This window comes from Mastomys coucha, unplaced genomic scaffold (genome assembly GCF_008632895.1).
Source record: "Mastomys coucha isolate ucsf_1 unplaced genomic scaffold, UCSF_Mcou_1 pScaffold5, whole genome shotgun sequence".
Lineage (NCBI taxonomy): Eukaryota > Metazoa > Chordata > Mammalia > Rodentia > Muridae > Mastomys > Mastomys coucha.
The window spans coordinates 112518131-112532148 of NW_022196911.1; the positions used below are offsets into that span (position 1 = coordinate 112518131).

Here is a 14018-nt window from a genome sequence, read left to right on the forward strand (position 1 = left end):
GTGTGACTGCATTTCGCTGGATGTAGAATTTCAAAGTTCAGTCGTCAGGAACCGATCTCAAAGCAAAGTAATCTACTCTCAGGAATCTCTAGGCAGTCTTCAACAAATGTCTTCACTTCCTCTCTCGTCGTCTGGCCAGGCATCCTCCGGGGGATGCCTGGGTCTCTCTCTCTGCCCGGTCGGGACGGGCGACCGTTCGTCTGGGCAGGCGCCCTTCGGGGGGTGACTGCGTCTTCTCTCTCTGCCCGATCGGGACAGGCGGATTCACCTCTCGGAGCAGACGCCGTTCGGGGCGCGTCTGGCTCACTTCCCTGTTTTTTTTTGGGAGAAGCAGTGTCTGTATTGGGAGTGTCTGCCGGAACAGGCTATCTCTCTCTCTCTGCCTCTTTCGGGAGAGGCAGGAATGTCTGTAGGTTGGGCGCCATATGTAGGATGTCGTCCCGCAGCTCTTACTTGCGTGGGGTTCCACGAACCGAGGATTTGGAAACCTGTAATGGGTGGTAGAGAAAAGAGACAGACGCCAGGAGAAATGGTCTCATCAAGGCGCAACTTTACTTAGTGAACACGGAATATATATATACTTAGATAAGCACAGCCATGCATTTTACATTCAGGTGAGAACAGACATTCAGCAGGATCAAAGCTAAAACTCTAACACAAAGGATTCCAGGACGGGATAGAGAGATCAAAGGTTCACGGCTTCCTAGGGACCTGGTATCTGGTCCTTGAATCATTTACATAGGCTCCAAACCCCCAGCGAGCTAAGTCTCTGGTTTCGGTTTAGAGTTCTTCCAAGAACACAGCAGGGCCACCACATATTCATGTGTTCCCGTGTGTGTGTGTGTGTGTGTGTGTGTGTGTGTGTGTGCGCACACGCGCGCGCATGCATGCAAGAGTGTATGCTGGTACACATGTGTATTCATGTGTCGAGGGCAGGGGTTGATATTGGGTGTCCTTGCTCCTCACACTTTCTTGTGTTCTCTGAGACAGGGTCTCTCTCTGACCTGGGGTTCATAAGCCCCAAGGGTCTTCTGACTCCACCTCCCCAGTGCTGGCTTTTCAGTGTTAGGACCCAATCTCCTGCTCTAATGTTAGCATGCCGACTGCTTTGCTGCCTGGGCCATCCCGCTAGCAGTGAACGGAGACTTGCTAGTTCCACACTTTTCGGTGCTGAGATCAACACCTACAGCCCCTTGCTTTTCTCTTTATGTTTTCTTTATGTATTTATTAGGCCTTTTAAAGACAGGGTTTCTCTGTGTAGCCCTGGCTATCCTGGAAGTCACTCTGTAGACCAGGCTGGCCTCCAACTCGGAGTTCTGCCTGCCTCTGCCTCCTGAGTGTGTTGCCATGACCCCACAAGTTTTGTTTATTTTTATTTTACGTCTATGGGTGTTTGCCTGTCTGTGTGCCTGAGGAGGCCAGGAGAGGGGGGTCAGATCTCTGGGACTGGAGTTACAGACCTTTCTGAGCCACAATGTGTGGGCCCTGGGAACTGAACCCAGGCCCTCTGGAAGAGCAGCAAATGCTTCTAATTGTTGAGCCATCTCTCCAGCTCTCCTCAAGGTTTTCTGTTTCTTTGATAGTGTTAGGGATGGAGTCTCTGACATCCTACACAGTGGGTGAGCATTCTCCATCGGAGCCACTCCCTGGGGCCCTGTCCTGCCGGTTCAGGTTCCCACCCTAGAGATGTGATTGCGCAGAGAAGGAACACCTGTCAGATTCTTCTTATTGTTGGCATTGGGTGGGAACATGTGTGCTGGCCGAACGGCAGGATGGGACAGTGACTCTGCAACTAAAAGTTCTTTTCCTTCCTGGGCCCCTGAACAAGCTGCGGCCCAGTCCAGCTCTCCAGCTCTCTGCAAACCTCAGGCACACCCAGCTCAGCCCGTCTCTCTGGCCAGGCCCTGTTGCTTAGCCACAGGCTATGTCTAGGAGGAGGGGAAACAAGTGTTCCCGGAGCTCAGGAGGGAGTGAAGACTGAGGGCCTCTTTCCTCCTGGCCGCCAGCAGGGAGACCCTGGGGGCCCTGTGGTCTGCAGGGCCTGCCAGTGTGCAGCTGCCAAGAGCGAGTGCGGCTGAAGTCTGTCCTCAGGCTGTTGTGTGGACTCTGAAGCTTACTTTCCCACAGAAACAAAGCTCAAGTGGAAGTTGGCTCCTTGCCTGGCTCAGAGGAACTGTATTCAGTTCATAGCTACAGCCTCAAACCTTCAGCCCTCCACATTGTCTGGGACTAGCGAGGGCTCCAGAGGGAGCCGCTAAGACCACAGACCCTAGGCAGGCACCTCTGCCAAGACTCTGGGGCTGTGGGAACCGGGGCCCACAGGGAACCTAACTTTGTTGAAGTCTTTTGCTTTGTTTTTCTTTCCCTTTCTCGGGGTGCTAGGGATCTACCTCAGGGCTTCTTGTCCCTAAGGCTCTACCTCTGAGCTTCTCCCCAGTGAGGTTCACCTGAGCCAGGGGTATCCTGGACAGGAAGACTTAGCTGTCTAAGAGCTTAAGCTTTCTAATTTATAAAAGGTAGTGGGGCCAGGTCCACAATTCTCTAGCTTTTTCCTCTTTTTAGCATTTTCTCACGGTGGTGGATGATTACAGTCCCAGTACTTAGGAGTCAGAGGCAGGAGGATTGCCAGGAGCTGGAGGCCAGCTTGGGCTACATAGCTCATTCCCAAGACAATGTGGGCTGCAGAGTGAGGCCTTATCTAAATTTTTTTTTTAAAATAATCTTTTGTTTCTGTTTTGTTTAAGATAGGGACTGACTCTAGCTCAGGCTGGTGTAGCTGCTAAGCATCCAGTACCTTGTGTGAGCTGCTGCTCTGGGCTTCAAGCCGTTTTGAATAAAACAGATTAAAGGGTAAAGGGATAGACTCTCATACTACCTATGCCTTGGGCGGTAGTGACGCCACATCATGTTGCTGAACTTCTTCCTACATGATCTCGGAGGAACTCTGGAAAATTCTCAGGGCTGGACACACCCCCTTACACAAGTATTCAACCAGGCAGATATATATAAGTACATATATGTATATACACACAACACAACACACATGCATGTATGCAGACAGACACCAATCCATATTGGCATTAGCTTAAAGTGCAGAGCTGTGTATCAGGTTCCAGATGGGATGAGATGGGGGTGTGGTCTGAACCCTGGGGGGTGGTCTGAACCCTGGGGCCATGGGCCAGCCGACAACACTCTCTTCTCCAGTTTGAGCTATAAAAGCTGCACCATGGGGATCTGGGGTAATGAAGCTTTTTTTTTTTTTAAAGATTTATTTTATTTATTTTATGTGTATGAGTACACTGTAGCTGTACAGATGGCCATGAGCTAACATGTGTGTGGCTGCTGGGAATTGAACTCAGGTCCTCTGCCGGCCCTGCTCGCTCCGGTGTAATCACTGTAGCTGTCTTCAGACGCACCAGAAGAGGGCGTCAGATCTCATTGCAGGTGGTTGTGAGCCACCATGTGGTTGCTGGGATCCGAACTCAGGACCTTCAGAAGAGCAGTCAGTGCTCTTACCCGCTGAGCCATCTCGCCAGCCCAGTAATGAAGCTTTTATCTTTCCCTTTTTTACACTTGTTTATGTTCTGGGTGCACACACCCGCCACAGCCTGGTATGGGGAATCAAGAGAACAGCTTGCAGAAGTCAATTCTATCATGTGGATTCTGAAACTCCAACTCAGGACATCAGGCTTGGCAGCATTTACCAACTGAGCCATCTCATTGGCTCAGACTTCCATGCCGGTCTTTGGAAACTGGAAATCATTCTACAAGTAAGGCACTCATGAGTGACTGAAACCATAGCCATATTCTGGCAGGGACCCTCTGGCCCCAGGGCCCTTGTCTGCCTTGCTTACATTCCGGGGCATGCCAGGGCCTCCTGAACTCAGGGAGCAGAGGCTTAGAGCAACAGGAATATGTGGGGTGGAACGCTCCGGGCTGGGGGAGGAGTGAAGGCAGCACAGGTGGTCTAGGGATGCCAGGGTTCTGTGGATGATGGAGGCTGTCTGCAGGTGAGAAAAGACTCTAGGAAGCCCCAGCTTGCCCATGGTGTGGGATGTGAAACAGCCGCCTGACAGCCCCTCAGTTGGATGCAGAGGGACCTGTGGGACCTGTGGCTGCCATGGGAACAGGGCTGAGAACACAACCCAGCAGGAGCAGGGCGGCCCCGCCCGGAAAAAAAACATCCTGGCTGCAGGGGCCAGGCAGGCTCTGTGGGAGGGGTTATTTTTAGCAGTTTAGGCGGCTGGGGCTGGACTTGTATGGCCTTGCTGTCTGGCTGCATAGCTCACCCATTGTCCTGTCTGACCTTGGAGAGCTGCTGCGAGAGGCCTCTCTGTCTGCCCCCTGCCCTCTGGGATGCATCTGGGGCACAAGGAATCTAGAGAAGGAGTTGGCCTGGAAATACAGCCTCCTCCTATAGCCCCAGGTTATCCCAGACAGGGTGGTGGAGGGCACCCGAGCCTTCCTGGAAATCAACCAGAGGCTCTTGTGAAGCCCAGAGGACTGAAAAAAAAAATGCTGTGTTACAGGTCTGACTATCAGAGGACACAGACCACAGACCCCTTTATTGTAGATGTCTTTTCATTCCGCGCACACCCCGGATGGAGTGTGTGTGTGTGTGTGTGTGTGTGTGTGTGTGTATGTGTAAGAAGCTCAGGTTATCTTTGCATTTCTCTCGCCCACACCCAAGCACCCTGCTCAGCTCTGGGCTTTGGGTGTGTGACTTCTGTGTTTAATTCTGGATACAGTACACTCAAAGTACGTCCAGAATTGGCTTGTGGCACCAAGGAGGAGAAATACTTGTGAGGCAGCCTCATCCAAAGCCAATATGGGAGAGTTCATCTCTCCCTGCCCTGCCTAGGGCCAGGGTGCCTGAAGGACAGGCAGCCTGTTTCAGCCCTTCCTCCTGGGCGGGGCGACCTTAGCCTCCTATCCGCTCACTCTGGCTTTTTGTTTTGTTTTTTTGTTTGTTTGTTTAATTTTTGTTTGTTTTGATGTGCATGTGTGTGCAAATTGCATTTTGATATGTGTGTGTGTGTGTGTGTGTGTGTGTATGTAAGGTCTCGGATGTCATATTCATCTACCTTATTTTTTGAGAAACGATTTCTCACCTAAAGCTCACCTATTACCTAGGGCTAACAACACCCAGTGAGCCCCAATGACCTGTCTGTCTGCCTGCCTGTCGTCCCTGCCTGTGCTCGTGGCTTAGGTACCAGGGCATGCAAGTGGAAGTCAGAGGGCAAGTTGCAAGAGACCGTTCTCTTTTTCTACTGTGTATGACCCAGGACTCAAACTCAGGCCCTAAAGCTTGGCCGAAAGCACCTTTACTGGCAGAGCCATCTTGCCTGTCTCAATCCTCAGATCTGGAAGGCTGAGAAGTCATAGGAGTTTCTGGTAGATGGGGAAGGAAAAGGAGAGCCGTTCATTCAACAAATGTTTATTGAGCACCTACTATGTGCCAGGTAGTTCTAGAGACCTGGAAAAGAAGGGGCTGGGACAGACTGGAATTGTCCCAGCTAAAAAGATCTGTTCTCAAAACAAGCCCTGCAAGGAGCAGGGGCTGGAGACCCCTACCTTGCGAAGTGGAAGGTCTAGTTACAGAAGCGGAGGCTTCGAGAAGAAAGGCAGCTTGTGCGGGGGGAGGGGTGCGGGGGGGTCTGAGGCTGGCGCCTTCTCCCACAAATATGGGCAAAGCCGCTGCGGGATGGCACAGCCGCGCATCACCTCCTCTTCAGCACGGATATGCACGATTTCTTGAGGGGTCCAATCTGCAGATGGGCGTCCACACTCTCCAGGAAAAAGGCAGGCTTGAGCCTGTGGTTGAAGAGCCCTGAAAAATGGCTGTCCAGGCGACTCTGGAAAGGGTCAGTGGGGGAGGCCAGGGCACCACTGCGGCGAGGTCGGGAGGCTTTGAGCCTCCGAAGAAGGCTCAACTTTCCGTCTCGAACAGCATAGAAGGCCAGGGCATGGTCGGCATACTCCAGACAGACCCCGACCGTGGGCGAAAAGGCATGGGGTAGCGGGGCCTCCAGCCCGCAGAACCAGACTGAGAAGCCACGCCCATTCCACTGCAGACAGCAGGAGTGCGCGTTCCGGCCCAGCCGGCCCCGGTCGTAGGGCTCTTGCGGGGAGAAGCCCTCCGCCATGACACCCACACTGACCCATCCTTCGATGATCTCCACCTCCCAGTAGTAGGTGCCGCGGTCCAAGGCGCCCTCTCCTAGCACCTGCTCGCAGTGTGTGAAGCGGGTGGGTGACTCCGGGTAGTTGATAGGACATAGTACTCTCTTGACACCTTTGGTTCCAAAAAGCTGCAGGAATTTGTCTGCTGTGTCGCTGTCCAGGTCCACGATGTAGGCAACTGACCCCAGGGATGGGACAGAGAAGCAGATCACAGCCAGGCTCAGATGGCATCGTTCCTCTCACCACCCGCCAGCTACCCCTCCCCCAAACACAGCTATTGTCCCTTCTTTAGGACTGGTGAGACTCAGAACTAATGGAGACCACCCATGGAGATGACCTTGTTCACCCCAGAGACTAAAGACCGGGCTCCTAAGCTCCGTGGTCCCGGGCCCTGATTCTGAAGCTAAACGGAGGCCCCTTGGTAGCAGCAGGCTGGCTACTTACACTTGAGGAAATAATCCCTAGGAGCCTCACTCTCTAGCAGGTTGGTGCTGTCAGGGTCCTGGGACTCCACATCAGCTGCAGAGGAAAAGGTGATGCGGAAGCCATCTCTCTGTCCCACCCGCGGCTGGCTGCCGGACTGCCCTTGGTAGTGCCCCACCCCCGCATGCGGATGTAATTCCCTCCTACCCTTCCCTCCTCCCAAAGCCCCCAGCCAACTGGTGACAGACACCCCTATGGGGCCATGTTCTCATGCAGGTGCTGTGTTTGAGCAGCCCCCCAACCCACCCCCCGCCTCCTTGTATACAAGGCTTTGATCTCTATAAAGTCCACGGGTGAGCTAGAAGAATCCCCTCTGCCCCCTGGAGTCACAGCTTCAGTTCCAGGCAGGATTATGCCCTTCCCCTAGAGCCAGACACTTTCCCTCCTTCATGCCTGGGCGGACACCAGATCTGGGGGCCCGTAAGGTCTATCTGGGGGGAAGGGAGTCATCGCGGAGGGGCACCCACCTTCTGAGCCAGGTTTCTGTAGCCCATCCTCATCGCTGCCCAGCCCCCGCAGCTGCTCCCACTGGCTGGCACAGGCCGAGACAAGGATGTCTCTCACTGCTCTGACCACTTGGGAGGACTTGGTGAAGCTGAGTTCCCTGGGGGGCCCAGGCCCAGGGCCGCACCCCTCCTCTAGGGCCAGCCGTAGTGCCAGGAGCTCCTGTGCCGGTCAAATGCCCAGTAAGTCCTCTGGCCGCAGTGTCCCCCAGCCAGGGAAGGTAGTAACTGGAAGGCCAGGTACCCATTGCGGCTGCCATCATTTTTCAACCCCACCCCTCTGTGGCTCCTGAACCGCCCTCACCTGGAGAAAGCTCACTGAATCCGCCTCTGGAACCTGACTGAGGTTGTGACGAGCCCTGCTTAGGCGGCAGCGCTGCTCCTCTTGTCTACGCAGGTCACCCTGGGACCGGCCCAACATACTAGTCTCTCCCTCCTCGATGAACCCCAGCACTTCGGTCTGGAAGCTCTGAAGGGTGGCCGTGGCCTCGGCAAACATCTGGCTCACCCTCTCCCGCTCTGCCACAGCTGCGCTCTGCAGGAGAGGACAAAGACCAGGCCTGCCCGCTGTCTCCATCCCTGACTGCTTGTGCCCACCCAGCCCCCACCCAGCCCCACTAGGAGGGCAGAGGACCAGCCTCAGCCTGCTCTGGATCTGAGCCAGGTTGCAGGTAACAAGGCGTTCCTGCTTAGTAGGGACGAGCAGTCCATCAGGGCACATCTAGAGTGGGTTGGTACCACAATGAAAGCTTATGTGTGATTTCAGAGGCCTGCTTCAGGGGTGCACAGGGGGATTGGGGTGGGCTCTGACCTTAATGAGGGCCACAGTACGGCGGGACTGAGCAATGCCGGCACCCAGCTCATCCATGCGGTCCTCCACAGCGCTCAGGACTTTGGACTGCTCTACCTGGGGACCACGCTTTGTGAGATCAGTGTTCTGACAAAGGTCCCTGACCTGCAACAGATCTCAGAATTTGGGGGGCTAGGCAGTGACATTTGTGAATGAAGGGACCGGGAATGGCCACGATATCCCAGAATATGCCCAAGGCAGCTCTGTCCCAACCTGGTGCCATTTCCAAATACCTGGCAAGGAAGCATTGACTACCTGTTGACCAGAGAAGCCAGTATAGGGCCACCTGGGATCCTCTATTTGGGATTGTTTTTCCCAGTGGGGAGGAGGCAAAGTGTGAGAGGGTGGGGTGGGGTGTGACTGAACCAGAAGAGAGGAGACTAAGCAGTCCTGGGGATTAGTTTCAAAAGAGCCTTCACCCACAATCCAGCTCTGAAAAATGGGGATTCCGGGCAAATCCCTCGGGTCTTATGAGTCACAGCTCCAGGCGGGAGAGGCGGAAAATCCCAAAGCCAGAGGCGCCAAGACCGGGATGGAGGCCAAAGGAAACTGGGGGCGGGAGGTAGCGGGACACTGGGCACAAGATCCTCACGGCCCCAGAGCATTTGGACAGAGGAGATCTGTGTGACCAGCCCACCCTCCATCGCTCTCCTGGTGCTCGCCACACCCATCCAAAGTGGCTGACTCAGTTGAGGACAAATCTGAATTGGGACCAGCATCGAAGAGGGCATCAGCTACGGGGCCCCGCCCGCACCCAGCAGCTCCTGACCGCCACGGCCTCACAGGGCCTAATGCAGATCCCTCTTTACACCTACACTAACCTAGCTTCATTCCTCTCTCTGTCTCTCTCTCTCTCTCCCTCTCTCTCTCTCTCTCTCTCTCCCTCTCTGCCACTCTTTCATCTACTCGCTGGTCCCTCCTGACTCTCCTTCCATCCACACCAGCCCCAGTAAATGACAATGTAGACCGGAAGAGGCGGAAAAGATCGTCAGGATAGAGGAGGAAACTAAGGCAGAGCCTATTGAGTCAGAGAGGTGAAGCCCAGGTAAAGGCGGGAGGGGAGAGCCAACCCCTCAAAGTTGCTTCCGTGATCTCCACGTGCACAGCCACAATGCTAAAACAAATCTATAACAGACACACCCGGAGAAGAGTGAGGGACTGAAGAGCTCTCCTGCCCGGCCTGTCACCCATCTCCACGTGCCCGCTCAGGGTGCCCCACCTCCTGAAGCGCGCGCTCCTGCTCCAGCGGCACGAGCTCATGGCCGCGATGCTCCTGAGTGGCACAGGCCTCGCAAAGGCACACACGCTCCACGCGACAGTAGCGCTCCAGGGGCCGTAGGTGGCGCGGACACAGGCTCTCCTCCAGCCGGCGCAGCGGGGGGACCAGGCGGTGGCCGCGCAGGGCGGGACTGCGTTCGTGCGGGGCGAGATGCGCGGAGCAGAAGGAGGCGAGGCAGGAGAGGCAGGAGAGCGCGGCGGGCAGGGCGGCGCCCTCGGGGCACGCGTCGCAGCGCACCGGCTCCTCACCCGCGGGCCACTGCTCCGGCGCGCAGGGAGCCGAAGGCTCCGGAGCCGGAGGTGGTGCGCTGGGCGCGGAGGGCTCGGGCGTGGCGCCCGGGACCGAGCCTGAAGCCGGGGCGGACATCGGGCCCGGGCCCGAGCCCTGGCGGAGCTGCAGCAACTCGGACAGCGTGTGGTTCTTGCGGAGCTGCAGGCCGTCGGGGAAAGGCTCCTGGCAAAGCGGGCAGCGAGCCGGACCTCCGGAACCACCGGTGCCGCCCGCGCTCCGGTGCGGCCAGAGCGCGCCCAGGCAAGCGAGGCAGAAGTTGTGGCCGCAGGGTAGAGTCACCGGCTCCCGGAGCGGTTCCAGGCAGATGGGGCAGCTGAAAGGCCCGCTGCCGTCCATGGCTCCGCCGCTACCCGGGCACCGCCTGTGCTGCTCCCGCCTGGGAGGGACCTGGGACGGTTCGCGCCTGGCACCGCCCCCTGGGACCCAGGCCAAAGGTCCGGCCCCCTCTTACCCCTCCGCAGCTCTGCTCGCCCCAATGCGGCTCACCGCCGAAGCACCCCACTGGTCAGCAGATGCCGCGGGGCAAGCCAGTCTTCCGGGGGAGCACGACCCTTTTGAGCCCTCCACCCAGCGTGGGTGTGGGCGGTGGGATTGCCCGAGGGTGATGAAAAGAGAGGACCCAGAGCGAGAAAGTGAGGGGATGCATGGGAAGAAGGTTGAGAGAACATTCAATCCTCCATCCTCCTCTTGGTCAGCCGCGTGCCATGGGATTGGTGGGCGTGCTCAGCCCTGTAGCCAGCACCTTTTCCCTCCAGACCCCTCCCAGGTACAGTTAGCAAAGTTCCCGAGTTGCTGACATATAGAAAAAAAAATTACTGCTGGTATGTGTCTGTTTGTCTGTTTTCACCTCTTAGCGACTCTGTTTACACGCGCTGGGGAACTTAGCCTTGTCTAGATCTGAAATGGGAAGCTGACATCACTTGACAAATCTCTTGTCTGAGGAATTTACTTCCGCTCATGGTTACTCCCGGGTGCCTGTAGTTCCCCAAAAGGAGACACTGGTTAAGACCTGCCCAACTATGCATTTAGAACAGTGCGTCTAGTTGCAAGGACTTGGCTGGAGATTTAGTCTCTGTATGTAGCCTATAGTGACCTACATACAACTCTTCATCCTCCTGCCTCGGCCTCCCGAGTGCTGGGAACACAGGCTTATGCCATCCGTCTGGCTTCTTTATGTTGTTTATGAGAGAGGGTCTTTCCTACATAGCCTTGGCTAGCCTAGAGCTTCTTATGTTGGCCTTGACCTACTTACTGGTTTCCATACCTTCACTTCTCCGATGCTGAGATTTCAGGTGAATGTACCACGTCGGGTAAACTGATATTGTTAATTATACTTTAATAATGCAATAATGTGGGGCTGGAGAGATGACTCAGAGGTCCTGAGTTCAATTCCCAGCAACCTCATGGTGGCTCACAACCATCTGTAAAGGGATCCAATGCCCTCTTCTGGTGTGTCTGAAGACAGCTGCAGTAACAGTGTACTCACATATGTAAAATAAATAAGTCGCCGGGCGGTGGTAGCACACGCCCTTAATCACAGCACTTGGGAGGCAGAGGCAGGCGGATTTCTGAGTTGGAGGCCACCTGGTCTACAGAGTGAGTTCCAGGACAGCCAGGACTACACAAAGAAACCCTGTCTCAAAAAAACAAAAACAAAAAATAAAAATAAATAAATAAATCCTTAAAAAATGCAATAATGTTAAGCTTTAAACTATGTAGAATTCAAGTTGTCAAAATTATTATATTATTATTATTATTATTATTATTATTATGTTTGTTTGTTTCAAGACAGGGGTTCTCTGTGTAGCCCTGGGTCTCCTGGAACTCACTCTGTAGACCAGGCTGGGCTCAAACTCAGAAATCCACCTGCCTCTGCTTCCCAAGTGCTGGGATTAAAGCTGTGCACCACCACTGCCCATTATTTTTAAATGGTTCAAAATTATTTTTAATGGTTATGTATTTATGTGTTTATGTATTTATGTATTTATTTATTTATATGAGTACACTGCAGTACACACACATTGGATCCCATTACAGATGGTTGTGAACCACAATGGGGTTTCTGGGGATTGAACTCAGGACTTCTGGAAGAGCAATTATTGTTGTTGTTGTTGTTGTTGTTATTATTATTGAAAAAGAGTGGAGTCCAGTGCTGGGGAGATAGCTGCTCAGTTGGTAAAGTATAAGGGCCTGAGTTAGACTCTAGCCCCAGGTTAAAGGCTGAACATGGTGTCCAAAAAGAAATGAATAAACAAAGTGGGTAATAGTGCTGTTACAACCCTTGATAAAAAATAAGCATCTAGGGGACTGGTGAGATGGCAAGAACATTGACTGCTCTTCTGAAGGTCCTGAGTTCGGATCCCAGCAACCACATGGTGGCTCACAACCACCAGTAATGAGATCTGACACCCTCTTCTGGTGCGTCTGAAGATAGCTACAGTGTATTATGAGCGGGGCAAAGTGAGCAGGGCCAGAGTGAGCGGAGCCATACTGAGTTCAATTCCCAGCAGCCACATGATGGCACACAGCCATCTGTACATCTGTACAGTTACAGTGTACTCATACACATGAAATAAATAAATAAATCTTAAAAAAAAAATCCATGTGCCCCTGCGTAGTTACACGTAACTGGGTAAATGAATAGTGAGGCCAGCTGATGCCTCTCCCATTAGCAGAGTCCCAGATAATTTCTATAGGCTCTCCAAAGTGACATCCTGCTCCTTTACCTGTGTGCTAAGCACGATGGCTTCTGAAGGCACTGAACAAGCGAGCACTCTGTCAGTGGGTAAATTTGACACAGTGTAATCATCAGCCATGGTCAGCATACCACAGCATGGAGTCTTTGATGATGGGATGGGACCGGATGGGAAAATGAGCTACCTTACCCTCCCAAGTGCCGCCTTCCATCTGTGCGCCCCCATGCCTGGCTGTAGACAAGGCTCATGGGCTACTTCTGCCGAGACCCAGGTTCAGGTAAACACATCACTGTGCTTACAACCATCTGCAATTGCAGTTTCAGGGAATCCAACGCCCTCCTCTGGCCTCCAAGGTGCGGTGCATGAGGTGCACATAAATACAAGCAGGCAAACACGTGTGCACATAAAAGAAGTAAAACCAACAAGTTTATTTAACATAATGGAGTCATGGAAGCAGTGCTCCCCACCGTAGTGCGAATCTCCAGCTATGGAGAGGGTGCTGGTGTGCATCTTTAATCCCAGCACTTGGAGGCCGGTGGATCTCATGAAATTCAAAACAGCCAGGGCTACGGAGAAACCCTGTCTCAAAAAACATGTGCACAGGACAGACAAAGTAACTGGATCACCTGGGGATGGAGTTACCAACAGTGTTGAGCACCCACATGAGTGCTGGGAATAGAATCCCAGGACCCTGGAAGAGCAGAGCTCTTAACTGGGGAGCTCTCCCTCCAACCCTTTAGTTTGTTTAGCATGAGGGTTCAAGGGCTGGAATTCAGCAAGTACCTTCTCAACTGGTGAGCAATGTTACCTGCCCAAAATGTTCTCTTAGAGAAAGAAACAGCCAGGCAGTGGTGGCGCACGCCTTTAATCCCAGCACTTGGGAGGCAGAAGCAGGCGGATTTCTGAGTTGGAGGCCAGCCTGGTCTACAGAGTGAGTTCCAGGACAGCCAGGGCTACACAGAGAAACCCTGACTCGAAAAACCAAAAATAAATAAATAAATAAATAATAGAAAATGTAGAGCTATCCCTCAGGGCAGCAGCACCAGATGCAGCCATTCATGTCTCTCCTAGGTTCCCATTTCTCTATATTCTGGAGCCTAACTCCTTGTCCACTCCTCTAGCCAGACCTGAATCCATGCTTCCATTTCCCCAGCTATTTGTGCTTAGAGATGAAAAGTTTTTCTTCCATTTCTGAGCCCAGGTTGGAAATTTTTAGTAAGTACTTAAGTTAGGAACCCAAGGGGACATAAACAAAATAGCAGCACAGGGCAAGCCCCTTCACACAGACACACACACACACACAGAAACATACACAGACACACACACAGAGACACACACATGCTCGAACACACACACACAGACACACACACACAGACACACACACAGAGACTCACACACAGAGACACACACATGCTCGAACACACACAGACACACACACACAGAGACACACACACAGAGACAGAGACACACACTCAGACACACGCACACACAGACACACACAGAGAGACACACACACACAGAGACACACACACACACATGCTCGAACACACACAGATACACACACACACACAGACACGCACACACAGACACACACACACACACACACACACACACACACACACGCACACAGACACACACACGCACACATGCACGAATGCATACTCACATCCCAGTTTGCCCTGCTGGCTTTTTTTCCTTTTTCTTTTTCTTTTCCTTTTTCTTTTTTTTTTTTC

General features: G+C 53.4%; 1 protein-coding gene across 2 annotated transcripts; it reads right to left on the bottom strand.

Moving 5' to 3' along the window:
- Positions 1–5421: 5421 nt before the first annotated feature.
- On the bottom strand, positions 5422–10423 carry Trim47 (tripartite motif containing 47). Of its 2 annotated transcripts, none has more exons than XM_031352623.1 (6): positions 9239–10423; positions 7981–8088; positions 7474–7704; positions 7134–7332; positions 6628–6702; positions 5422–6361 (listed from the first exon to the last, which is right to left on the bottom strand). In XM_031352623.1, the coding sequence occupies exons 1-6, from the start codon at positions 9923–9925 to the stop codon at positions 5721–5723; spliced, it is 1941 nt and encodes a 646-aa protein (XP_031208483.1). In that variant the 5' UTR covers positions 9926–10423; the 3' UTR covers positions 5422–5720. The 2 variants fall into 2 exon arrangements, with proteins under 2 accessions (XP_031208483.1, XP_031208484.1); XM_031352624.1 differs by having other exon boundaries at positions 7981–8076; positions 9239–10422.
- Between the last annotated feature and the right edge of the window lie 3595 nt (positions 10424–14018).